Here is a 25027-nt window from a genome sequence, read left to right on the forward strand (position 1 = left end):
GTTTTGTTTTGTTTTGTTTTGTTTTGTTTTGTTCAGTAAAAGAATTGAATGCCCTTGCAGGGAAAAGCCAATACCACTTCTAGCATGTATCTTGCTGTTTGTGGATGTCTGTTCTGATACAATTTTCAATTTCAAGATTGATTTAATTCACAATTTTCAATTAGATGATGGGAATGTTATCTCTAAGGAGTGGATTATGTTCACAAAGAGGAAATAACCAAGAACACAGAGATAATGTTGCTAAATAAATGGTTCAAAATCCAGTGGGTTGTAACCCTTGCTTCCATCATATAAGGGAGAATTGTATATGAGTTTGTATTTGGCTTTTTTAGAAATGTCATATCAAATTGCATTTTTTATTTCTTTTTAGGATTTCATCAGGGGTCTTTCCATTTTGCTCCGGGGGACAGTACAAGAAAAACTCAACTGGGCATTTAATTTGTATGACATAAACAAAGATGGCTACATTACTAAAGAAGTAAGAAATATCTCACCAACAGCTATCCTTTGGGATATTTTCATTTTTAACTTCAAAATATTAATTACACATTTGCAATCTTTAATTTGAAAATAGCCCTTTCAGGAAATCTAAAATATTTCATGTAGTGGTAGAGAAATATTCTAATAGAAAATCTGGAATGGATAGGAATAGTTGATGGTGAATCTGCAAAGTAGATTTAAAACATGTAAGAATTATTTGCTTGTTTCCTAATGGCATTTCAATAAACACTATGAATGAAATATAGACTCTAGTTGGAATCAGATAGGAAGACAATGTATCCAAATCATGTTAGAATATTTGGCCGGTTACCTCTCTCCCACCCGTCCTCCCCCCCCTCCAACCCCCCATATAATATGCTCCACATGGAAACAGGTGTAATTTCAAGTCACATAGATTGTGTGTGTGATGACCTGGATGACCTTTATGGTGTGGTAAATGACCTCATGGAATAGTGGGACCTCCCAAATTCTTCAGGTCCAAAGACCAAATAAGATATTCAAATCAAATGGTTCGAATTTAAAAATAATTTAAAGTACAGTGAGAAGCAAGAGAAAAGGAATGGTAAGTTAACTAATTTAGGATAAGGTGCAAGTAAGTTAGAAGGATCACATTACTTGAATCCTGGGACGGCTCAATATTCTTATGCCCTGTCTTTTTCTCTGGCTCACTGGCTTTTCCCCAGAGGTGAGATTTGAGCAAGAGGCCCCTCAAATAAAAGGTGTCCTGGGTCAGTGACATGAACTTGCTCTACCAGAGACAAAGGGTCAAGTGCACCTGACCACACTTAGAGCAACAAAATTAGCCTGGTCAGTGGCCATAGTTTTTATTTGTGTTTCTTGAGCAGAGGACTCATGGAACCAGAATGTTTCTCATCAATGGGTGGCTGAATTAAGAACTCACGAAATTTAATCTTTTGTGTATACTGAGCATATCCTAGATAGTTAGTGCCTCTTGTATATTTGGTATCCAATAAGCATTTAGTACTCAAATGACTCAGGAATATTAGGTATCTCTTGGTCCTCCAATCCCTTTCTATCCCTGTTTTTGTTTAACACAAACATGCTGTTCTTGCCCCTTATACGTGACATATCTCATGAATTCTGCCTGTGGCAAACAAACTTCTTACTACTTCTCTAAACTCAGAATACCTTTAAAAGTTACACCTATGATTTATAAACTACAGACTATTTATCATTTATAATAGAATGGAATACTCTCAAAAGTAAATGTTATATCACCCTAATCCAGATCCTTTTATGTGAAAAATTCAATATGAAGGAAACATTAAATAATAAACCTGAATGTCTAGATAATTAGATATTATTTTCACTAAGATTGAAAATAAGTTGAAAACTAATTTTTAATAAAATTATTAAAAAATAATGATGATATTTTAAGATGTGTCCCAGAGTCATAATATTTTGATTAATTTATGTGTGTGATTTTCTCAGTTAAAGCGATAGTGGAAGGAAAAGAAAAAAAAACACACAACGGAAATCCTAATGAGCTTTGATTTTTTTAGTATAATTCTCGTGATGTGGAGTTATATTTTATTCTCAATTAACACATTGGTAATAAATATATAAGATCTATAATAACCCAATAAAACGAAAGTAGTCTGTGTGAAGTCTACAGAGACCCAAACACTAAGCCAGAGTTTTGCTGATCATGTTCGGTATGTCGGAATTTACTTCATGTTGAAACCAAGGTCAGAAATAATTCTTACATTCTCATTCTGCTGCTTTTAAAGCACAAAGCTGTTGCCTTTTCCTCACAACTGAAAGGCATTTAATGAAGAATCAAAGAAGAATCGGAAATTTGAAATTGAGTAGAAATACCCTGTTAGACTTTCTGGGTGGTTTCCTCGCATATTGCTTGCAGCCTCATGAGCGTGCCTTTGGCTTTTCAGGAGATGCTTGATATCATGAAGGCGATATACGACATGATGGGTAAATGCACATATCCTGTCCTCAAAGAAGACGCTCCCAGACAACATGTGGAGACATTTTTTCAGGTAGGGATGCATATGGAAGCCAGAGAGAAACAGAAATTAAGAAAACATTTTCTGTTTTCAAAGTGTCATGATGATTCAAAAGAATGTAAAGTAAAAGAGCGTTTCCTGAAAGGGTTAAAATGATAGGATATTTACCATCCTAACAATTTAATAATTTTGGTTTTGAATAATTATAATACTGATAACTACAGAACATTCACAATATCCTAGATAGAATACTAAGCAATTGCCATGTTTCACATGTTGTTTTTCTTAGTTCAGTTCTCATGAGAACCCTATGAGGTTATAAATCCTTATTAGCCCCATTTGACAGGTGAGAAGACTAAGACTTTGAAAATTACAGCAAATCGCCGGAGCTCTGGCAGGGCTGGAAGGCAGGGTTTCACCTAGGTCAGTGACTAGATCTTCACCATATTCTGTTGACAAAGAAGAGCCTAGAAGAAGTCAGCCAGATGATTCCTATGGCTAGGAAATTACTCGTTTGTTCTGAGGCAGTTCCTCCCAATAAATAAACAGTGGGTTTTGTTTTTTGTTGTTGTTGTTGTTGTTGTTTAATATATTGTTATTGATTTCAGAGAGGAAGGGAGAAGGAGAGAGATAAACATCAATGATGAGAGAGAATCATTGACCAGCTGCCTCCTGCATGCCTCCTACTGGGGGTCAAGCCCACACCCCAGGCATGTGCCCTTGACCAGAATTGAACCTGGGACCCTTCAGTTCATAGGCCAACTCTCTATCCACTGAGCCAAACCAGCTAGGGCTTGTTTTTGTTGTTTATCAGCTTCAGCTCATTTGGTTAAGGTGTGAGGGTATCATGGGGAAAGTCTGAATAAAGTTTTTTGTTCTTTTCTTCCTGAACAGAAAATGGACAAAAATAAAGATGGAGTTGTTACTATAGATGAGTTCATCGAAAGTTGCCAAAAAGTAAGTAATGGTAGTAAAGGAACCATCCATTTTTGCTTTTGTAACAGCTAGACTGAGTATTGCCAACTAGCCACCATGAAGTGAGAAAAATATAAAGATCACAGGCCTAAGTTTATGACTTTTACAGCTGAGGTAAGCCCACGCTCTCTAAACAATCACCAGTTTCTACGTTGAATTGATCGGCATTTGTAGAGTGCCCACAGCTGCTGTGTAGGTAAGCCCTGGAGATGTGAAAGTCACACATAGACTGAGTTTTGTTCCCTAAATACTTTAGAGAGTATTCATCATTGAGAATAAAACACACGGGAGATTTACATTGCTCTTTGCCTAGACTTAGCCTATAGCATGTATATTGTCAATCATATTTCCACAGCTTTAGAATTCCAGGACAGCTAAGTATTCAACACAGGCCAGTCTTACAGCCAGTTTCTCAGAGAAACATCATTGCGTTAATATGTGTGGGGAAGAAATGGCTTTGGATTGAAGCAGTAATGGTCTTCAGTCACAAAAAAATAAAGAGCCGTAAATTCAGAGGGAAAATCAGGTGACTAGCTCACCTGGCGGGAGGCCAGTTTCAGCTTACCTAGCATCCTCTGGCTCCATGTGTGGCTAGAACCACAATTCACAATTTAAAAAATAAATATAGACAAAGACCTTTAAAGTGCTTTAGCTTTTCTATTTATGAATTGATATACTTTCCCTTTCCTGGTGCCTGCTTGTTTCTAAAATCATATTTAAGCTGGTGGACTTGGGGAGAACTGACCTGCTTAGTGCTGCTGTTGTGGCCTGGCTTCTAGGAGTGCAAGTCAGCATTAGTTCAACTACCATTTACCCTACAAGAACAAGCTCACTGACCACCATTCACATACAGTCTCCAAGTGCCCCTGTGATGCCCAAAGTCTGACCCTTAGTTTCTAAGGAATATGCTAAACCAGTGGTCAGCAAACTCATTAGTCAACAGAGCCAAATATCAACAGTACGATTGAAATTTCTTTTGAGAGCCAAATTTTTTAAACTTAAACTTCTTCTAACACCACTTCTTCAAAATAGACTCGCCCAGGCCGTGGTATTTTGTGGAAGAGCCACACTCAAGGGGCCAGAGCCACATGTGGCTCGTGAGCCACAGTTTGCCGACCATGGTGCTAAACCAAACACAGCCACCGGGTAATGGTTTTTCCCAAACAATTCTTTCTCTGGTGTTGAGAGACCATTAAAAAAAAAAAAAAAAAAAAAAAAAAAAAAAAAGAACAGTTGATTGATTTTTTTACTTTTTTTAAAGATAAATATTTATTGTTCAGATTATTACAGATGTTCCTTTTTTTTCTCCCCATAGCTCCCCTCCACCCGATTCCCCCCCCCACTCCATACCCTTACCCCCCGCCACTGTCCTCATCCATAGGTGTAAGATTTTTGTCCAATCTCTTCCCACACCCCTCACACCCCCTTCTCCCCGTGAATTGTCAGTCCACTCCCTTTCTATGCCCTTGATTCTATTATATTCAACAGTTTATTCTGTTCATCAGATTTTTTATTCACTTGATTTTTAGATTCACTTGTTGATAGATATGTATTTGTTGTTCATAATTTTCATCTTTACCTTTTTCTTCTTCTTCCTCTTCTTAAAGAATATCCTTCAGCATTTCATATAATACTGGTTTGGCGGTGATGAACTCCTTTAGCTTTTTCTTGTCTGTGAAGCTCTTTATCTGACCTTCAATTCTAAATGATAGCTTTGCTGGGTAATCTTGGTTGTAGGTTCTTGCTGTTCATCACTTTGAATATTTCTTGCCATTCCCTTCTGGCCTGCATAGTTTCTGTTGAGAAATCAGCTGACAGTCGTATGGGTATGCCCTTGTAGGTAACTAACTGTTTTTCTCTTGCTGCTTTCAAGATTCTCTCTTTGTCTTTTGCCCATGGCATTTTAATTATGATGTGTCTTGGTGTGGTCCTCTTTGGATTCCTCTTGTTTGGGGTTCTCTGCGCTTCCTGGACTTGTAAGTCTATTTCTTTCACCAGGTAGGGAAAGTTTTCTGTTATTATTGCTTCTAATAGGTTTTCAATATTTTGCTCTCTCTCTTCTTGTGGCACCCCCATAATTCAGATGTTCTTACGCTTGAAGTTATCCCAGAGTCTCCATACACTATCTTCATATTTTTGGATTCTTTTTTCTTTTTGTTTTTCTGGTTGGGTGTTCTTTGCTTCTCATATTTCAAATCTTTGGTTTGATTCTTGGGGTCCTCTAATGTTGGATTTCTGTATATTATTCTTTATTTCAGTCTGTGTATGCTTAATTTCTGACTGGTCCTTTTCCATTTATTTTTGGCATTCTCATTAAGATCCTTGAAGGTCTCACTAAGTTCCTCAGAGGTTTCTAGATGATTCTTGAGTAATCTTGTAACTGTGGTTTTGAACTCTATATCCAGTAGTTTGCTTTCCTCCATTTCTTTCATTCATGACATTTCTTTGTCTCCACATTTTGGCTGCTTCCTTGTGTTGATGGAGTGACTTTGTGTGGTAGGTGATCTATATGGCCCAGTGGATCAGCCTCCCCAATCACCTGAGGTGGACACTCTTGGTGTACCCTTTTGTGGGCTGGGTGCACAGTCTTGTTGTAGTTAAGCCTTGATTGCTGTTGGCACACTGGGAGGAATTGACCTCCAGGCCAATTGGCTATGAGGACCCGCTGTGTCTATAATGGAAGAACTGCTGTGCTGGAGATACCCTTATGGGGCAGAACTTGCTTCAGTGGGGCTTTGGTGCTCACTGAGTCTGCCTCTTGAGTGAGTCACTTATGGATGTGAGGAGTTGAAATCTGGTATCGTCTCATACTGACCACTAGTTACACTAGCTCCTGGATCTCCAAGATGGTGCAAGTCAGCTACTGCCTGAGGCCACCCAGCTAGAGCTATAGCGAGATCTGCAGATCTCTCCTCTTTTTCTCCTCTTTGTTTGGGGTTTGGAAGTTTTGGAGTTGTCTGACCCAGCTGCAGTTTGTTAGGCTAAGCTGCAAAAGGGTAGGCCATTCATATGCAAAAGCCGCTGCGCACAGTTTGGGTGGGTTTGTAAGTTGGGTGGGGCAGGGTCTCAGGGAATCACTAGGGCGTGGCAAACAGCAATGGCTGCCAGTCAGCTGTCTCTGCATCTCCGCATTTCCGCGTCCCCGCATCCCACGCCCCAGCACAGTTAACAATGATTCCTGCGCACACCTCTGCAAGAAAGCCACCCTCACTTTCTGACCCGATGACAGACAGTCCAGCTTCTCCCCGTATGAGTCTGGGTCCCCAGAGTCTCACCGGAAACTGGAGTTCAGAGCAGTAGGGAGCTTGTATCTCCTTCCTGATTGAAAAAAAACAGCTCACCCAGTCGCCAGCCCGATTCGCACGCCTTCGTACCTCTGCTTTTCCGCGCCTCTGCAGGTCCTACCCAGTCTCTATGCAATTTTTTCTTTCCTTCTAGTTGTAGAACTTCTCCTCAGCCAGCTTTCCCGTGTTCTGGATGATAGTCATTCTGTCTTTTAGTTGTAGTTTTGGTGTGGTTGTGAGAGGCAGCACATACAGGTGTATACCTTATGCCGCCATTTTGGTTTCTCCAGTTGGTTGATTTTTTAGAGAAGGAAGAGAGGGATAGAGAGAAACATCAATAGACTGCCTCCCACATGGCCCCTAACAACTAGGTATGTGCCCTTGACTGGGAATCAAACCAGCAACTGAGCCACACCAGCCAGGGCAAGGCCATTCATTTTTAAAGGCTCCTAAAGGCCACACAGAATTAGCTCTAACACATCCAGAAACAGGTGTAAACACATCCCAAAGCTTCAACCTTCAGTCCTCACGAAGTTGGCTCTTAACTCACACAAACCCTGTTTCCTTCTATATGTTGAAGTCTGTGATCCACCTGGAATGACAAAATTTGCATTTCTTTACTTTTTTTTTTTACCCCCCTGACTCTTCATTCTGGCATCTGATTTGAGAAATATCCTCTATGAATACCAAGTGTGATTTAATCCTCACCCGAGGATATTTTTTCCATTGATTTTTTAGAGAGTGGAAGGAAGAGGGAGAAACAGAGAGAAACACCAATGTGAGAGAGACACATTGGTTGGTTGCCTCCCACATGCTCCTGACCAGGGCCAGAAGCCTGCAACCCAGGTACATGCCCTTGACGGGACTTGAACCCAAGACCCTTCCGTCTGCAGGCTGACACTCTACCCACTGAGCCAAACTGGCAAGGGCAACACCAAGTGTGATTTAAATGAACTATTTAGTCTGGTAGACTCAACAAAACCTAAAATGGGCTCTCCAGTTTTCTATATGGAGCACAGATAGTTGGAAAACGGCAGTACTTAGAGGGAAAATGGTGTGCAGCAGGTCCTCAAATAACATAATTTCAGACAGTGTTGTTCATGTTCATTCATTTTGTTATAATGTTGATATGCCATAGGGACTTAACTCGTTTATATCAATTAGCTCATGGTAGAATTGGTTTCCTGTACATCATTTCACTTTGTCACAGGAGCTATCGGTGATGTCGAGGGTTTGCTGTACTTGCCTTGCAAATATGCTGAATTTAATCCCGCTGTTTCTCCCTTACAGGATGAAAACATAATGCGCTCCATGCAGCTCTTTGAAAATGTGATTTAACTTGTCAAATACATCCTCAGACAAATGTGAATGATCCTACCACACAAGTGGGAGCTGCCACTTTTAGCATAGACTGCTCAGCTTGACACTGAGGCATATTATGCAAACCAGCTTTGTTTTCATATGAAGCAGTCCCCAAAAGATTTGAGTTCTCCACTTTTCAATTTGCATCCTTTTCATAATGCAAATTTCATGGGATGGTCTAAGTCATTTCACACCCTGTGGATATTCAAAAGTAATAGAATCTGGCATATAGTTTTACTGATACTTTAGCCATGAGATTATTGAGGCTTTCACATTATCAGTGACTTTAAAATGTTTTCTGCTACTCCTTTGTATGTATTCAACCCCAGGATTTTAAATGGTTTTCTAAAATGTTGGCATCTGCATTTAATTTACAGATAATAATTTTCATGTTTGTGTGCTGTAATTCCACTATGTACTTAAGTGAACAAGACTACCACACTAAGAAAGCAACAGTCTCAGTTCCTATGAATTGGCTGCCTTCTGTTAAAGACATTCATTTATCTGGCGATTTTCTAAATAATATGAAACAAATTAGTTGATCACCAGATGTCCACATATGCCTAATAGCTTATTTAATAAGCATTTCTTAATTTTTCATAAATACATATTAAGACAAGGCCCATATGATGTTTATAATTTTGGGTTTGTTCAATTTGACAGGTTGACTGTTTATTCTATTGTCACTAAGTGAAAGCCCAAGAAGGTGGGAGACACAGTGAGGGTGTTTATAGGTACATGCGAAGGGTCAGAACATCTGTCCTCCAGTCCCCGGTAATGCTTAATGAGGAGTAATTTTAATAGCACTAAAAGCCTATTGCATCTCCTCCCTGGACTCCCTCATGGCACCTTTATGTCACATGCCATCAGGGCAAAGAAACCTGACTACTCCAACGCGTGCTAGGAAGAAACAGCAAGCAGAAGTCACTTTGAAAGCACCAGTGATTCCATTATAGCCAGAACTCCAATTCCAAAATTTAAGTTGAAAATGAATATCAAGTGCTAAGCAACTCATCTGGAAGGTGTTATGATTTAGCTTCTCATACAACTCCAATAATTCAGATTCTTTTTAACACTCTCAAACCAAAATTGTAAAGTTGCCATAACATGATTAAGATATACACACCTTCCCTGTTTTGCAGAAATATCACAAAGACCAAGAGGTTACTGTAGGAGGAAACTTGCAACTGTCTTTGCAACAATAAATCAGGTATCTATTCTGGTGTAGAGATAGGATGTGGAAAGCTGCCCTGCTATCACCAGTGTAGAATTAAGAGTAGTACAATACATGTACACTGAAACTCGCCATCGCGTGTTTGTGTAAACTCAATGTGCACATTTTGTATTTCAAAAAGAAAAAATAAAGCAAATAAAATGTTTATAACTCTACGGTATCTCAAAGGTCTTTATTCCAACAAATTTTATAATTACTAGAGTAACAATATTTTTGCTTATGGTATTTTCTAGATTGCAGGTATCTTTAGCTTGGGTGGCGCTGAGTGCAATGAGGGAGAGTTAGAGAGACCAGGGCAGGCAGATGTTGTAGCTAATATGACCTGAGAATGTGACAAGTGAGACCTGAGGGAAGAGTGTACCAGGCAGGGACCCAGGAAGATCTGAAGTAAGATGAGCACTTCTGCAACTATGATGCTTCAGAAATTATTTGCATCCTTTTCAGTTACAGCTGGAGACTAAAGTGAGACGCAAAGAGGTCACTCCAGGTATTGGTTTCCTCTGATGCTTCTGGAATATGATTCGCCGCCGCCCCTATGTAAGAGTGACCCCTCATGTCCCTTGGATTTGGTGCGACGACCCCTTTCTACGGGCTCCCTTCTTGCCCTGGAGGTGGAAGGTCTTCCTCTCGTGATCTATTTCTCTTCTACTCCTTCCTCTCGTAGATGATCCAGAGTCAGCTTCTACCACATCAACACCCAGGACGACGCCTGTAAATTTCAAAAGCCTTTTAAATTCAATTAATTCAACATAAGCAAGCACAACAAAATCACTGACTACATAAATTGAACATTTTACTTTCTGAATCTCTTCATGTACTGAATTCAGACTATGAAATACAAAAATAACATTTGCTTAAATACAATTGACACCTAAAGTTTAGGTAGTTTTCATGAGTTGTAATAAACAACATACTTGTAAGAGAATTTACACATTAAAAAAAATTGTTAAACCAGAATACTCTGGAAAGAAATTTTCCTAAGCATTCTACATTATAAAAGACATATTTACAAACAATAATTAATAGTGAATTCACAAATGTCCACTATTTTAAATTTCCATAGCCTTGATAAATATTAAATCCAGAAATGGTAAAATGTCTAGAAGTAAATATATAGGTACAAACTGATTGCAAAAGGGCTGTTATAAACAAAAGGCACTAGAAAATAAATACAAATGCTCATACCATAAACCCAATAATGGTTGTTGACACAAACCATACAAATATGAAAAATAAACCCCACAAAACTGTCCTATTATAGAACCTTTTAAATCCCTTTCCATTATTAAACATACTTTTTTGTTGTGGAATAACTTACTGTGATTCAGTGGAATTGTGCATATTCATCTGAAACTAGTAAATGATGAATGGTGGCTGTGATTTACAAAAGAAGAGCCTGCAGTGAACTGAGACGGCCCCACAGGTACCCACGGCCAGCGTGTAACACCTGTCACCAGGCAGTAAGATCTGTTGCTCTCTTCTTCAACAACATATGGAGCAGTATGTTGGAATTTTAGCTTTGATGATGATAAGGCTTCCCTGTCAACAGAAAAAAAAAAAAAAAAAAAGCCCCGTTAGTATCATGTAGGCTCCCCCTAATAGTATTACATTTCCAAAAGCATGCCTCAAAAAGTATCCAAAACTCAAACAAAACGGGATAAGAATAGGATGATGAAATGAGAAGTGAAACTTTTTTTCTGAGTTAAATAAACTGTAGGTTATCTCTTACTGTTTTTAAAAAATATGTAACCATAGTAGTTAGGAATCAGACCACCAGCATGAATTCAATCACTTCCTGTCAAATCCGGGGTAGTTATATCTCTGTGCCTCAGATTCTAGATCTTTTGAGGGGGATAACAGCCAAACCTTCCTCTGAGGGGTGTAGTAAGGATTAAATGATTTTAATGTCTAAAAAGTACTCAATAAAATACCCGGCATGTTATATGTTCCCACAGCCTACCTAATAAAATAGTAATATGCAAATTGACCGTACCTTTGCTACGCCCAAGCCACACCCACCATCCAAAGCCACGCCTACCAGCCAATCAGGGCAAGTATGCAAATTACCCAACAAAGATGGCGGTTAATTTACATACGCTGAGGGAGGGAGGAATGAAGACTGAAGACAACTTAGAAGGAAGATGGAGGAAAAGCGGAAAACAAGATGGCTGCCAGAGGGAAAGCCCGGGCGGGGCGGGGCAGGGCGGAGTGGGGCGGGTGGCAGCGGTGCGTGGGTGCAGGCGCGGTGGCCGCAATGAGGATTTTTCCTGCAAATGGGCTACTAGTATTCAATAAAGATAGATGTGTGTGTGAAGTATGTACCTAAGACAAATGTGCATATCAACTAGAAAAAAACACAAATCAAGCTCAGAATGAACCAATCTCCATTTAAGGTGGGTTGTAAATGGATTAGTTATAAGAAAATGACACTGTGACTACCTGTAGCTGTTATTTCCCCCCCCCCCCGAAGTTGAGTCTTTCCATTATTGTGATATTTGCAGGCTCTAAGAAGTGAGAAACTACCATACTGAGAAAATTCTTTTTTAAAGACTCATCTCTAAATATTTAAATAAAGAGGAAGAAAAATAAACCTTTACGTTTTAGAAGGGAAAGAAGAGCATTCATTACTTTCATGAAGAACTACAAAGTATCCGAAGCAAGTACAACAGTCATCAAGTCCAGGGACACTCTTTGATATGTGATCATATGCTATGTAATAATTGATGGAATTGTAAAAGGACATTGCAAGTACATCAATTACTGTTAAAATATTATGTAAGATATTATGACTTCAAAATCTTTGTTTATTCTGTATTAGCATGATTCAAAACAATGAGACTGAGTAGCAAAATAGTTACTCCCTTGCTAGCTATCTCTGAGACCCGGATTGGTCAACTACACCCCAGGTGTTCCCCACAAACTTTATTTGAGGCATTCATCATGCAAAGAATATCTTCAATTTAAAAAGACACTGAAGTTGGTCAAATTGAGTAATTTAGGCAAAGCTAAACTAAAACATCTGCCATTTTAAACTATATGATCAGACAAATTTCTTTATAATTTCTTTTGAACATACCTAGAATGAATCTAAGTTGTGCAATGTTAAGATAATCACATGCAACTATATTCATTAAGCTCTGATTAAATGTAAGCTCCAAATCAAATGGGAACACTGCTTTATGGAAATATTTCCAAGACTAGATTATCTGAACACTTCTTTCAAAAGATGAAAACTCAAACTAGTTATTTGATAGCACACAGATAATGAAATCCCCTACATTTCCGCACCTTCTTGCCAGTTAAAATAATTAACCAAGTCAGCCCTGTGTGCTGTGCACACACGTGCTCATGTTCCAGCAAGCGTGCGCTTGCAGACATAATATCAGAGCAATCTGAAAATCTCATTTCAATCTTTGCTTATGGGCAAATTATAATTTTTTTAGACAGAAAAGATGGCAAATGAAAGGAAAAGTACTCTTTCTTCAATGAGCTCTCTCCATTAATCCAACTTTCAAATGGTCAAAGCAAAAACACCCCAAATAAAGAAAACAAGCTGTAAAGCTGCCCCACACAAATGCCACACAGTAAGCACAGCGGAGGCATACAGGCCCTGTGTTCAGACAACCCGGGGCGGAATCCTAGTGCTCAGAAACCTGTGACCCAGGAAGACAGAAACTCAGGGCCCTCACATGGATAGTACTATCAGCTCCTCATGGTTACTTGCCAATGAAGAGGTAATACATTATACAGTCCAATTTGCAATATGACTAAAGGTAAGAACACAATCAGGACTGAGGGAAGACTGTCCTACTTACACTTCCACCATGCTGCTCGAGCTTCTGCAATGCATTCGTGATCGGCTCTTTGAACCTCTTGTCCCTTAGTCTCTTGAATAGCTTTAAAAATAAGATTGGGGGAATGAAATGATTTTAAAAGGTAGTAATATTCACCTTAAGCATAAGTAAAGCTTCACTAAATAGTATGCCAACTAGAAATAATGTCACTGAGTCTTTATCTATACTAATAAAAGGATAATATGCTAATTAGACCGGGAGACCTTCCAGGAGACCTTCCGGACAAAGCCATGGTGGCGGGGCCAAGGCAGAGGTGGTCAGGGGCGATCAGGCCAGGATGGGAGGGCAGTTGGGGGTGATCAGGCTGGTGGGGGGAGGGGGGCAGTTGGGGGAGATCAGGCTGGCGGGGGGGGCGGGCAGTTGGGGGTGAGCAGGCCAGCAGGGGGGGCAGTTGGGGGCGAGCAGGCTGGCGGGGGCAGCAGGTGGGGGCGATCAGGCTGGCGGGGGGGACGGGCAGTTGGGGGTGAGCAGGCCAGCAGGGGGGGCAGTTGGGGGCGAGCAGGCTGGCGGGGGCGGCAGGTGGGGGCGATCAGGCCGGTGGGGGGTACAGTTGGGGGAGATCAGGCTGGCAAGGGGGGGCAGTTGGGAGCGAGAAGGCCAGCAGGCAGAGTGGTTAGGGGCGATCAGGCAGGCAGGCGAGTGGTTAGGAGCCAGTGGTCCCGGATTGTAAGAGGGATGTCCGACTGCCGATTTAGGGGATCGGGCCTAAATCAGCAGTCGGACATCCCCCGAGGGGTCCCAGATTGGAGAGGGTGCAGGCCGGGCTGAGGGACACCCCTCCCCACCACCATGCATGAATTTCATGCACCGGGCCTCTAGTTGTATAATAAGTACAAACAATACAAACACCACTTGTTTTAGGCTTCTTTCAGGAAATATCATTGAAATAGATGCCACTCTATTTGCTGGGGCAATAAATCAATTCATTTAATTATTTCAAATAATATCAATACTACAAAATATGCTACAATGTGGTATCCAGAGTAAGTTTTCTATGAAATTGCGTATTTTTCCATTTGGTAATTTGCAAGAGCATTTGGAGAACTATGATGGAAAGCTAAGCCTCTAAACACATGTGCTTCCAATAGTAAAAATGGGAAGAAACAACAAAGAGAGCATCTACATGAGTAACTGTGTAACAATGAGAGGGCAGTCAGACTAGAAACCACAAGAGCATGTGTCCCTAGGTGTGTCCAGAATGGGCCTCTGACTGCAGGTGGGAATGACTACAGGAGAGAGTCCAAGTGAGAGAGAATCACAGAGCAAAGAGGGAAATCACACAATGCAAACCTGTAACTGTGCTCCCCACAATGCCTGCAGTACTCATGCAGAGCCTGAACCCTTTATTTCAACCTCCCCAGTAAATAAAATTTTCAATACATTTCAACTGAATACTGTATTGATTTTAGTCAATTATTTTGAGTAACATAGTGAGTTATAACCTGTATTGAATTTACCTGAATTCTAGGATCTCCCAGGTAGGTGGGTCCAAGGAAAAACAATGGAACATAATCCACACGCACGCCTCAGCTCTGAACTAGAGAGATGCACGCAGACATCCTAGCTGTGGGTTAGCCCGGACAGGACTCGAATCTCTGTATCAGTGCATGCAGTGACGGACTGCCTGCCTAAGGAAAGGTTTGGCCTTGCCCTGGCTCCTGAATGGTAACCCCTAAGCCCTTGGAATGTCCTGCCAGGTAAGACATAGGCACAGACTATCACATCAGAGAGTCTGTGCATGCAATGTGATCTGGGTGAGGACTGTAGGCCACAGGGCGTCAGCTTAAATTAGGGAGAGACTGGAGACTAAGGTCACCCACGCAGGGAGTCCACCATGCCTGTGGACAGACCCCCAAGAGAACCCTGGATGCCAAGGCTCAGGGGAGCTTTCCCAACTGGCATACTGCATGCGCGCTGCCACTCGCCCTTGCTGAAATAGTCAGCACTGTCTGCACGACTTCACTGAGAGGAAGCTCCACCCGGCCTGGCCTGGACACTGCTCTTCACGGCTCCTCCCTTTGTTGATGTCAATCTGTGTCCTCTCAGTAATAAACTAACAGTGAGTAACAGATTTTCTGAGCAACATGAGTCCTATCTGTAAACTGTTCAACCTAAGGGTGGTCCTGGGGCTTCCTGAACGGCACAGTGTCCCAGTGTATAACTGTGGTAAGAACTGAACTACATGCAACAGGAAAATGTCTCATCCTGAGTGCTATACTCACCAAAATGCTTACAAAACAAAAAGTTAAAAAACCTGTATTTTACACAAGAGGGTGGATAAACTCTGCTTATACTTCATAGCTGATCAACATGGGCATGATCCCATTACATTGCTCATTAATTTGGGTGCATTGCATCCCTAAATTCTGCTTATGTAGGTGCTTTCCACTGAAAATGTTTAAAGAGTACACTCTCCTTAGTAAAATGTTTTATGCACCACTACAATGATTTTGGTTAGGATGATGAGTTTTTTGGTTTTCTTTTTCTGAGGTTTTGAATCATTTGATGCCATTACATTATGAAGAGATACAGACAGTGGACGATACACATTCACAGCTGCCCTCTAATCTTTTCAGTACTCACACTGGTAAGCAGATGTTTCAGGTGGTCATTTAGAGAAGGACCCACGACGACACTCAACTGCACCAGAGCATTCAATCCTCTTTCAAACACTTCATCATCCGAATGGGCCTGTGGAGTGTTCAGGAGTATAGGGATAGAAAGGGAAAGAAGAGAAAAAGGAAGGAGACATCAGGAGAAAGGAGAAGCCGGGGGAGAAACAAGAGAGGGAATATTCGCATTAGAAGATAATCAACCAAACCCAGAATTTTAAAAATAGCCTTTAATGCAGGACTTGTAGAAGCAATACACAAATTTTCAGCTTGCCTGAAACATTAACTAAGATATATCGCAGCCTGCAGAAAGACTGCTTTGAGGTTCATTACTGTCTCTAATTACTCAAAATGCCCCATTTTACTTTTAGTACATCCTCTTAACAGTGTTTGCAAGTAAGTAATCATCTGTCCCTGAAGAACAGTGACCTAATTCTGCATACACATCAAAATCACAGGTAAGAAGCTAATTTGCATATAATTTGGAAGACATAAAATATCTTAAATGGACCAGAGAAAGTCCAAATTATAAAGCACATACCAGAGCCGCCTTTAGCACAGGACTCAGTCTAGGAAGCAAAGGCACAGCTTTTTCAGGAGCATCGCGGACCAAGAGTAATTCTCTAAAACCCTCCTTTGAAACAAAGGTGTATGGATGTTTAGTCTCTCTCAGACCCTGCCAAAGACAAAACAAACAAACAAAAAACCCACATGATTTATGCTAATAAGAAAAACTGAATCCTTACTCATGTAAATGAAAATCAAGTTTATTATTATTGTTTTCCTAATCATGATATAGAATTTCAGTAATTGTATTTTTAATTAAACAGATAAATTGTGGAATAAAAGACATATATAAGACAGAAAGGATCTTTATCTACAGGAAAGAAGAAAGGGAGGGAGGAAGGGGGAAAAAGAAAAACAATAAGAAAAAATGAAAAAAAGAAAAATAAGGGAAAAAAAGAGGCAAAAAATATATATAGGGAATTTTAAAAAAGGAAAGAAAGGCAGGGAGAAAAGAGAGAAAAGGGCCAGGGAGGGAGAGGAAATGTAAACAAAAATAAATAAAAAGGGAAGAGAAAAACTGACTAGGATTCTAAAGGCATTTTGTACAAACTGCTAAACACTGCCTGAAAGCATGAGTTAGTCTACAATGTGTATTTATAAACACCACTCTATGAATGCATAATTAGTGGACCCTTTACCGTGATTTTACAATTTGTTTTCCGGACACAAATGTTAAATAATATAAAGGAACCTATCTGAAGTTTTTTTTAGAAAATCTATAAAAACATCTCCATGATGTGTTACTTAAGATGTACAAGTAGGCAAAATCCTGGAGAATTCTACAACTAACATTAAGTAGTTAATATGAGTTTCCTAAGAAATACAGTGTAAAATAGGACTGGTTGTACAAGAGACCAACTATTCATTGTTATCTGATGTAGTTATTTTTAAACCGATGATGTTCTCCTAATTTGACTAATTCAACAAAAATCTTCCTCCACGTTATGATTCTAAGTATTTATATACTTGGAGTTAAGTATGAATATTTCAACCACTTACCTACAAATCCCTGTAGACTAATCTCATGTTTATAAATCTGATTAGTTTCAAATAATCATATGCCAATTATATTTAGTTATTGTTTGGCTCTGATTTCAAAAGTAAAAAAATGAGATTTACTGATGAGTTATAAAATAACTTTTATTGCAATTGTAAGAGATTTTCCCCCATAAACACTCAGGAGATGGAGTATTGATTTACCTCAGCTAAAGTAATAAGAAGAGGATCAAAGGAAAGATTTTCAGGAGGAGAGTCCCACTGTAATCTGTGTTTTACTGAACCATGGACCAACCTAAAATATAAAACCAGTGAATGTAACAAGAACACTATTTATCTACACTAATAAAAGAGAAACATGCAAATTGACTACCTCCATTATGCCCACAAGCCACACCCACCAGCCACTCAGGAGCGAGTATGCAAATTAACCCAACCAAGATGGCTGCAGCCACAGAGCGAGCAGGAGGCTTGGGTTTCCCCAGCAATGGAGGAAGCCAAGCTTCCCGCCCACCCTGGCCAGCCCTGGCCTCCACTCAAGGCTACAAAGTTTCAATTATAGAAGATAAATAAATCCTAGATACCAGGGCCTCCACTTGGGTTGCTGGGGGACGTGGCCGACCTGCAAACCACCACAGGCCCCTTGCCCAGGCCACCCCATGCCCCAAGGGAACCCCCACCCTAATCCAGGACACCCTTCAGGGCAAACCAGCCAGCCCCCACCCGTTCACCAGGCCTCTATCCTAACTAATAAAAGAGTAATATGCAAATTGACCATCACTCCAACACACAAGTTGGCTGCCCCCACGTGGACACAAGATGGCTGCAACAAGATGGCCAGCAGGGGAGGGCAGTTGGGAGGGACCAGGCCTGTAAGGGAGGGCAGTTGTGGGCGATCAGGCCAGCAGGGGAGGGCAGCTGGGAGGGACCAGGCCTGCAAGGGAGGGCAGTTGGGGGCGATCAAGCCTGTAGGGGAGGGCAGTTAGTGGTGACCAGGCCGGCAGAAGAGGGAAGTTGGGAGCAACCGGGCCTGCAGGGAAGAGCAGTTGGGGGGGACCCAGGCATGCAGGGGAGAGCACTTGGGGGGGATCAGTCCTGCAGGGGAGGGCAGTTAGGGGTGACCAGGCCTGCAGGGGAGGGCAGTTAGGGGTGACCAGGCCTGCAGGGGAGGGCAGTTAGGGGCAATCAGGCTGGCAGGGGAGCAGTTAGGCATCAATCAGGCTGGCATGGGAGTCGTTAAGGGGTGATCAGGCTGGCAGGCAGAAGTGGTTAGGGGCAATCAGGAAGGCAGGCAGGCGAGCAGTTGGGAGCCAGCAGTCCGACTGCCCGTTTAGGCCCGATTAAGGGGTCCCAGATTGGAGAGGGTGCAGGCTGGGCTAAGGGACAGACACCCCCGTGCACGAATTTCATGGACCGGGCCTCTAGTATATATATAAACCTAATATGCAAATTTCCCCCTCCACCGGGAGTTCGACCAGGGAGGTAGGGCCGGCCGACCTCCCGAGTCCCCTTCCCCCGACCAGCCCAGCCCAACCCCACCCATGCAAGAATTAATGCACTGGGCCTCTAGTAGTTATATAATAAGCAGTGATTATCTAACACATACATACTCTTTTTGGAATATAATCATATTAGTATTATTTTATAATATGTAGGAAACCATGACTTCAAACCTATTATATCTATGGGTAATTCTATTTTGGAATTAAAATTATTTTCTTCAACAATGTCCCAGGATACCAATCCAACAGCCCCAAAGTATAAGTCACCTTTAGTTCAACCTCCCTTGTAAATAAAACTTGCAATAAATTTAAACTGAATACCGTATTGATCTTACTCAATTATTTGGAATAACATGGTGAGTTATAACCTGTATTGATTTTACCTGCAAGGAATACCACCTTTAGAATAAACAGCTGCAAATGCAGAAGGGGCTCGTGACTGTTCACCAAACTGAAATAAAATGTGACACAAACACAGTAAATATTACATTATGATCACCTCCACTTTGTGATATCTAATCAATTTTAATCCTGCTCAGGTCAGAGGCAAACGAACACCCTGACTTTCAAGCCACTTCCAACTTTCCAGTGCATCATTCTACTCAGCACAACTGAGAAAATTTATCAGTTCTCAGGACTGAACACACAAACACACTTTCTGTATTTTCTTTCACCCCTAACTTGTTTCAGAAGGCATGAAGATTCCTGAAACCATACATATAATAAATAAAACATAGACAAATATAAATATCATAAATATAATAAGATAACATCTTTCCATCCCCTCCCTACTGTAACTGTCTAAAATGAGAAGCAGATGGAGAAGGTGTTAAGTGAGGGAAAGTATATTTGTTTTTAGTCCTCAGCACATTTCCTACTTGTCCTCCAGCTAATTATACATGGTCTGGATGGTCAGAGAACTTGTCATTTCCCAAACAGGCTTTATGTATCCATAAAAATTAAAGGCTTCCATTGGACAGGAGTGAGAGCTGGAGACTGAGCGAAACTCTCACAAACATAGGACCAGATATGTATGCTTAGATATATAACTTCATTACTTTTAGTTTTGCTACATTATTATCTTAAGAATAGGTTAATTCTGGACCTACTGGCAAAGGCAATTTAAGCGATGATCATTCATAACAGTTAAACAATCACAGCAAACATAGTTTCAATATAATTGATCAGAGACTTAAAGGCACCAAAAGTAAATATTTTACAATACGGTACTTTCATTATAATCAAAAGAAACAGTTGTTTAAATTACAAAATAGAAACTTATTACAGATAAATAGCTACAAACATTTTTAATAATATGCAGTAATTCAGAAATATACAAGCTTAAGTTTAGAATTAGTCCTTTTCCCTCTAGTAAAACATGTTTTCAGTAAAAATACATATATGAAATTTCATTAAAATAAAATGTCACAATAAAAGATTCATTTGCAAAGCTCAATCCATAGTAGTAATTCTGTATAGTAATTCACAGCAATAATAATATTTCATTCATCAAGTTACAATTCCTGCTAAGAGAAATATGTTTTAAAGATTGTTTTCAAGTAAGAATCATATCAGATAAGGAAATTAACTGGAAAAATGTTGCTTACATTGGGAAAAAAATTAAGACAAATTAGGGCTGCAAATTCCCTCAATTAAATATGGGGGAAAGGAAGCAACAGCAAGAAGATATCAGAGAATTCTTCAGGGTTTCAATTTCCGGGCCACTGTATAGGCTATAGAAAGAAGCAAAGGAAGACAGATACTCGAACTATTTTTTGTTTTTCTTTTCTAAGTCAGATAATGTCCTGTGCCCTTGCATACTTCCATTATATCCTTGCTTAGGTATTTGCTATGTTTTACCTGCTGTCAAAATCAGAGTATCAGCTATCCTCATAATCCCTTTCAAGGGCTGAAACCACATCAGAGTACCCTATGCAAGGTTGGGCCAAACACCTGGGGGTGCTGCACAGGTGTGTTCATTTTTGGATAATTCATTAATCTATACACAATTATGTACTTTTATGTGCCTAAATCTCATGTTTGTTAAATTGCTGTGAAAAGGCAAAAGGAGGCTAGTATTATAGTTAGGATTTCTGCTGGAGCAAATTTACAGACCACAGAAAAATGGTTAGAGACCTTTACACAACTATGGAAGCATATAATTCATCCTGTGGCAATTAAGTACAAGTTTATTCATTGGCATTAGGAAGTCAAATAACCATAGCAAATGAAAAATAAAGCAATTTAGTTTATATTCTAAAAAATCATCCACGAATGACAGAAGAGACCAAAACTGGTTAATAACAACTTTACACCTTCTCACCTCCACTCCCACATCCTCTCCATTCTTCACCATCATTATCATATGCCCTTCCTTCAGCACTTCCTCAAAACTAACAAAAGAGACTTAAGACAGAATTCAAATGGTTCAATAGTGTGCTAAGTACATACTACTTAGAAAAACTTACTGAGTCAGAAATTTCTTTTGTACTTACTGGGTTAATCGTTTTAGGGTTAAGTTTATCACTTGGTCGAGGATGGACTTTTATTGAAGCATCTGGAGAACTGGCTGACGATGAGGATGAAGATTTGCTTTGTTGAACTGTAGTCCTAGGCTTTCTCTGTGGATTTGAGGATGTCCTTTGATCATCATTACCTAGAGAAAAACAAAAAACAGAAAACCAACAACAACAACAAAAGGTGAAAACTGTAAAGGTCACCCCACATTCCTGTGTGTAACAGAATGTGTCATTAATTAATATAAAGTTCACCTCTTCCTTTAAAAAGCCAAGCTGGGTACCTGTCACTCTGTTTCTCAACTGTGTGTCTCCATGGCACTCTGATTTCTGCATTGCTTCCCGTCACTCCTGCAAGTTACAGGAAACTTGATGTCACAAATTTTTAAGGAGGGAAATTCACTCACAATATACAGACTAAAGCAGAATAGAGTAGAAAATACAGTAAAAGACATACAGAAAAGTTATGGTAAGGAGCAAAATGCCTGGAAAGACTAATGAGAAAAATATTATATAAATTTCAATAATATCAATAACAGCAAATTAAAAACAAGCTATAAAACATAATGTATAAAAGCAAACATGTTTTTTTCATTCAAATTATCAGAATACATTGTTAGATACTCAGTCACAATCTTCTAGTTATATGTAGAAAACATGGGCTAGATTTTTGAAAGGAGTGGTTGGCACATCCCCTCTGTCTCCATCTTCTCTGGCTCCTAAATTTCCAAAGTTCCAAATATCAACACCTGCACATCAAGTCCTACTTTCCCAATGACGTAATGAACTCTCCTACTCAATGCACCACAAGCTCCTTATGCTGAACATAACCAAACCAGAGGTTACCACACACATTTAACTATGAATCCCTTGTTAATTCAAGGTACCACCAGTTTTCTGGTCCTTCAGGCAGAAAAATTCAGATGGTTGCTGCTTCGTTTTCCTTTGCTTCCTACACTCAGCCCTACAGATGTGTTCAACATGGTGTAATGAGGTAGAGTTCTGGGCTCAGATCTCGGTTTGCATCTCATCTCTACCGATTATGAGGTTTATGAATTCAGGCAGAGTATTTAACCTCCCTAAGCTTGGTTTCCTAATCTCCTAAAAGGGAAAATCAAATCAAGCTGATCAAGGCTGTTGTTGAATAAACATGATCAGATATCAAGTTGCTCACCAGCGAAGGGTGGTTCACCTCTCTCTCTTCTGTATTTCCTTCTTTTCTGTTAATGAAAGATGTCTAGTTCATAGCCCATGATTTCCCGATTCATCAAATGATTTCTAAATTTAAATCTCTACAAAGGAATCCTCCACCACACACACCGACTCATACCCAACTGCCTGCTAGTATTTCTAGGCCCAGCTTGAATCTCAAGATCCTTCCTATTTCTACTTGATTACTCTCCTTCCTTGCATGACTCTCCAATTATGCTTAATTCATCTTATGCTCAACCACCCTTTTGAGTGCTTTTTCATTAAATAATATGAAGAGGGCGGTGTAAAGGAGTAATATTGGAAGGAAGTGAAAAATAATTGCTTTGTTTTATAAATGGTACAAGATCTTCATTCTTTTTCTTAAATATATTTTTATTGATTTCAGACAGGGAGAGGGAGGGGTAGAAACATCAATGATGAGAGAGAATCATTGATTAGCTGCCTCCTGCATGCTCCCCCCGCCCCCCCAAATGGGGATTGAGCCCGCAACCTGGGCATATGCCCTGACCAGGAATCGAACGGGTGACCTCTTGATTCCTGGGTCGACGCTCAAGCGCTGAGCTACACCCGGCTGGGCAAGATCTTCTTTCTTTTATAAAACAATATAAAGATTCTAAATAGATTCTAGAATCCACAAATCCACTTCACCAGAACACCTAAACTATGTCACAATATCAAAGAATTAGGGCTCCACTGTAGGACCCTCACTTTTCCCTTAGGTTTCCTTAGCTGCTGCAGGTGATTTCCAGAGGCTGCAGGCATCTGTGTCAACGCAAGGAAAGCATACCTTTCCCCCCATTGTTTAGGGACAGCTCATAAATCCTATCTCTTTCCCTACATGCACTTTCTTCGACACCCCGCTTTGAGACCACTGCACGAAACTGCTTGCTGAATTCTCAGGGGCAGACGCCACATTATTTCCTATTCCCTCATGTTTAGAAAGTCCCAAAAGTGTAATAGGCACCCCAACTAAAGAAGATGCCATGTTCCACCTCTGAGGTTCCTTAAATTCCACGCTACAGCGACAGAGCCCAATCTCCATCTTTCTCGACCCCCTTTTACCACAAGGTAAACTAATGAGCCAGTATTAAGGGTCTTAAAATTCGCTTTCCCCCAATTTCTTAGCCTCTCCTCCTCCAATACCACACATCTATTAATACCTACGACCAATTCAGGGCCAGGGTGTCGTCCCAGTTGGAAAATGAAGACGTGTGTTGGGGAGAAGAGGGGAGAGAAACAGATTTTTTGAAAGGGGGGTGAAGGGCAAGGCAGCGTTCCAGTAAGACGAACGCAGGCTATTACGGGCTAAAGTCCGACCCGGAAGAGTCAGGGCGCGCTCCAGGCTCACAGCGTCGCCAGGGTCCTTCGCAACGCGGCCCGGCGGCCCTAGCAACAGGCCAGCGAGGAAGCCGGTTAGGCCCGGAGAGCACGGGCGGCGTCGCGGGCTCCGGGGACTCGTTCCTACCGCACGTCTCTCCCGCTGCGACCCGCACACCCGCCGCCGCCCCGGCTGGGGCTTTGGACCCGCGCCCGCTCGGCCAACAGCCACGGTTTCCGCGGCCCGCTGCCCGAGCGTGCGGAAAACGAGGCTTCGAGGGGGGGGTCTCCGGGTCCGGCGGCGCCGCGCATTGACGTCAGACGCACGTTCCGCCCTCTCAGCCAATAGCAGGGAGGCCGCGGACGCGCGGGCGGAAGAGGGTCGGCCTGGCAGCTAGGCGCCGGAAGTGGAAAGGGCAGTTCCTGAGCTTGAGGCGCTCGCTGCCTGTGGACCGACAAGGCGCCAGCTGGGGGGTGTTTGGGGGATCCGGAGCGGAACCGAGCACAGGCTCCCGGATCCCTGCATTGCAGCCTCCCCCCAGTCCGTGAACTTACCTCTCACACTCCTCTGGCAGCTTTAAATGGTCCGTGTTCTCCAGGTGCCTTGACCTAGGTCGTCTGAGAGCCCAGGACCATGAACTCCAGCGTCTTCTGGGGAGAAAGCCCACGCCGTCTCCCTGCCCAGCTGTGGGATTCCGTTTCGTCGTATCTTACTAATTAATATGCTGTTGCATCAACTGCACAATGCATCCATCCTGCAGAATAAAGATGTACTATGCAAATGGTCCCTACGCCGTGAAGCGTTAGGACAGGATCAGGGATCAGCAGGAGGGTGGGGCAGAGAGCTACGAGCTGGCAGGGGAGAGCTACAGGAGGGTGCAGGGCAGCAAGCTATGGAGGTGGGGGGGGGGGGTGGAAGGGGGACGAGGGGACTTGCTGGGGGGCTACAGGAGGGCGGGGCAGAGGGAGAAGAGCTCCTGGAGGGCTACTGAAGGGCAGCAGCAAGCTACTGGCGCACGGATTCGTGTGCAGGGCTACTAGTATTTTAATAATGAAAAGCGTGTGGTTTTGTACTACAGATAATTTTAATAAAATTGACGCTGCATTCCCCTT

The 25027-nt window shown here is 41.4% G+C and overlaps 2 protein-coding genes across 14 annotated transcripts in view; one reads left to right on the plus strand and one right to left on the minus strand.

Annotated features, from left to right (window-relative positions):
* KCNIP4 (potassium voltage-gated channel interacting protein 4) overlaps positions 1 to 8080 on the plus strand; it is a gene marked incomplete at both ends in the record, with an annotated part of 944241 nt that extends 936161 nt beyond the window's left edge. For all 6 annotated transcript variants that reach the window (XM_079777238.1, XM_079777236.1, XM_079777235.1 and 3 more), the window contains 4 exons: positions 371 to 478; positions 2412 to 2516; positions 3378 to 3440; positions 8033 to 8080. In XM_079777238.1, coding sequence (XP_079633364.1) covers positions 371 to 478; positions 2412 to 2516; positions 3378 to 3440; positions 8033 to 8080 — 324 coding nt within the window. The remainder of the gene's footprint in view (positions 1 to 370; positions 479 to 2411; positions 2517 to 3377; positions 3441 to 8032) is intronic.
* Positions 8081 to 8712: 632 nt separating this feature from the next.
* PACRGL (parkin coregulated like) lies at positions 8713 to 24225 on the minus strand. Of its 8 annotated transcripts, none has more exons than XM_079768593.1 (11): positions 23762 to 24225; positions 22560 to 22605; positions 21670 to 21736; positions 21365 to 21525; positions 19253 to 19320; positions 17572 to 17662; positions 16346 to 16480; positions 15776 to 15883; positions 13154 to 13234; positions 10657 to 10877; positions 8713 to 10047 (listed from the first exon to the last, which is right to left on the minus strand). In XM_079768593.1, exons 3-10 carry the CDS (start codon positions 21719 to 21721, stop codon positions 10821 to 10823), a joined length of 753 nt encoding a protein of 250 aa, XP_079624719.1. In that variant the 5' UTR covers positions 21722 to 21736; positions 22560 to 22605; positions 23762 to 24225; the 3' UTR covers positions 8713 to 10047; positions 10657 to 10820. The 8 variants fall into 8 exon arrangements, with proteins under 8 accessions (XP_079624719.1, XP_079624725.1, XP_079624722.1 ...); XM_079768599.1 differs by having other exon boundaries at positions 23758 to 23777; XM_079768596.1 differs by lacking the exon at positions 22560 to 22605 and having other exon boundaries at positions 23915 to 24225.
* Positions 24226 to 25027: the final 802 nt, after the last annotated feature.

Source organism: Cnephaeus nilssonii (assembly GCF_951640355.1).
Source record: "Cnephaeus nilssonii genome assembly, chromosome: 1".
Lineage (NCBI taxonomy): Eukaryota > Metazoa > Chordata > Mammalia > Chiroptera > Vespertilionidae > Cnephaeus > Cnephaeus nilssonii.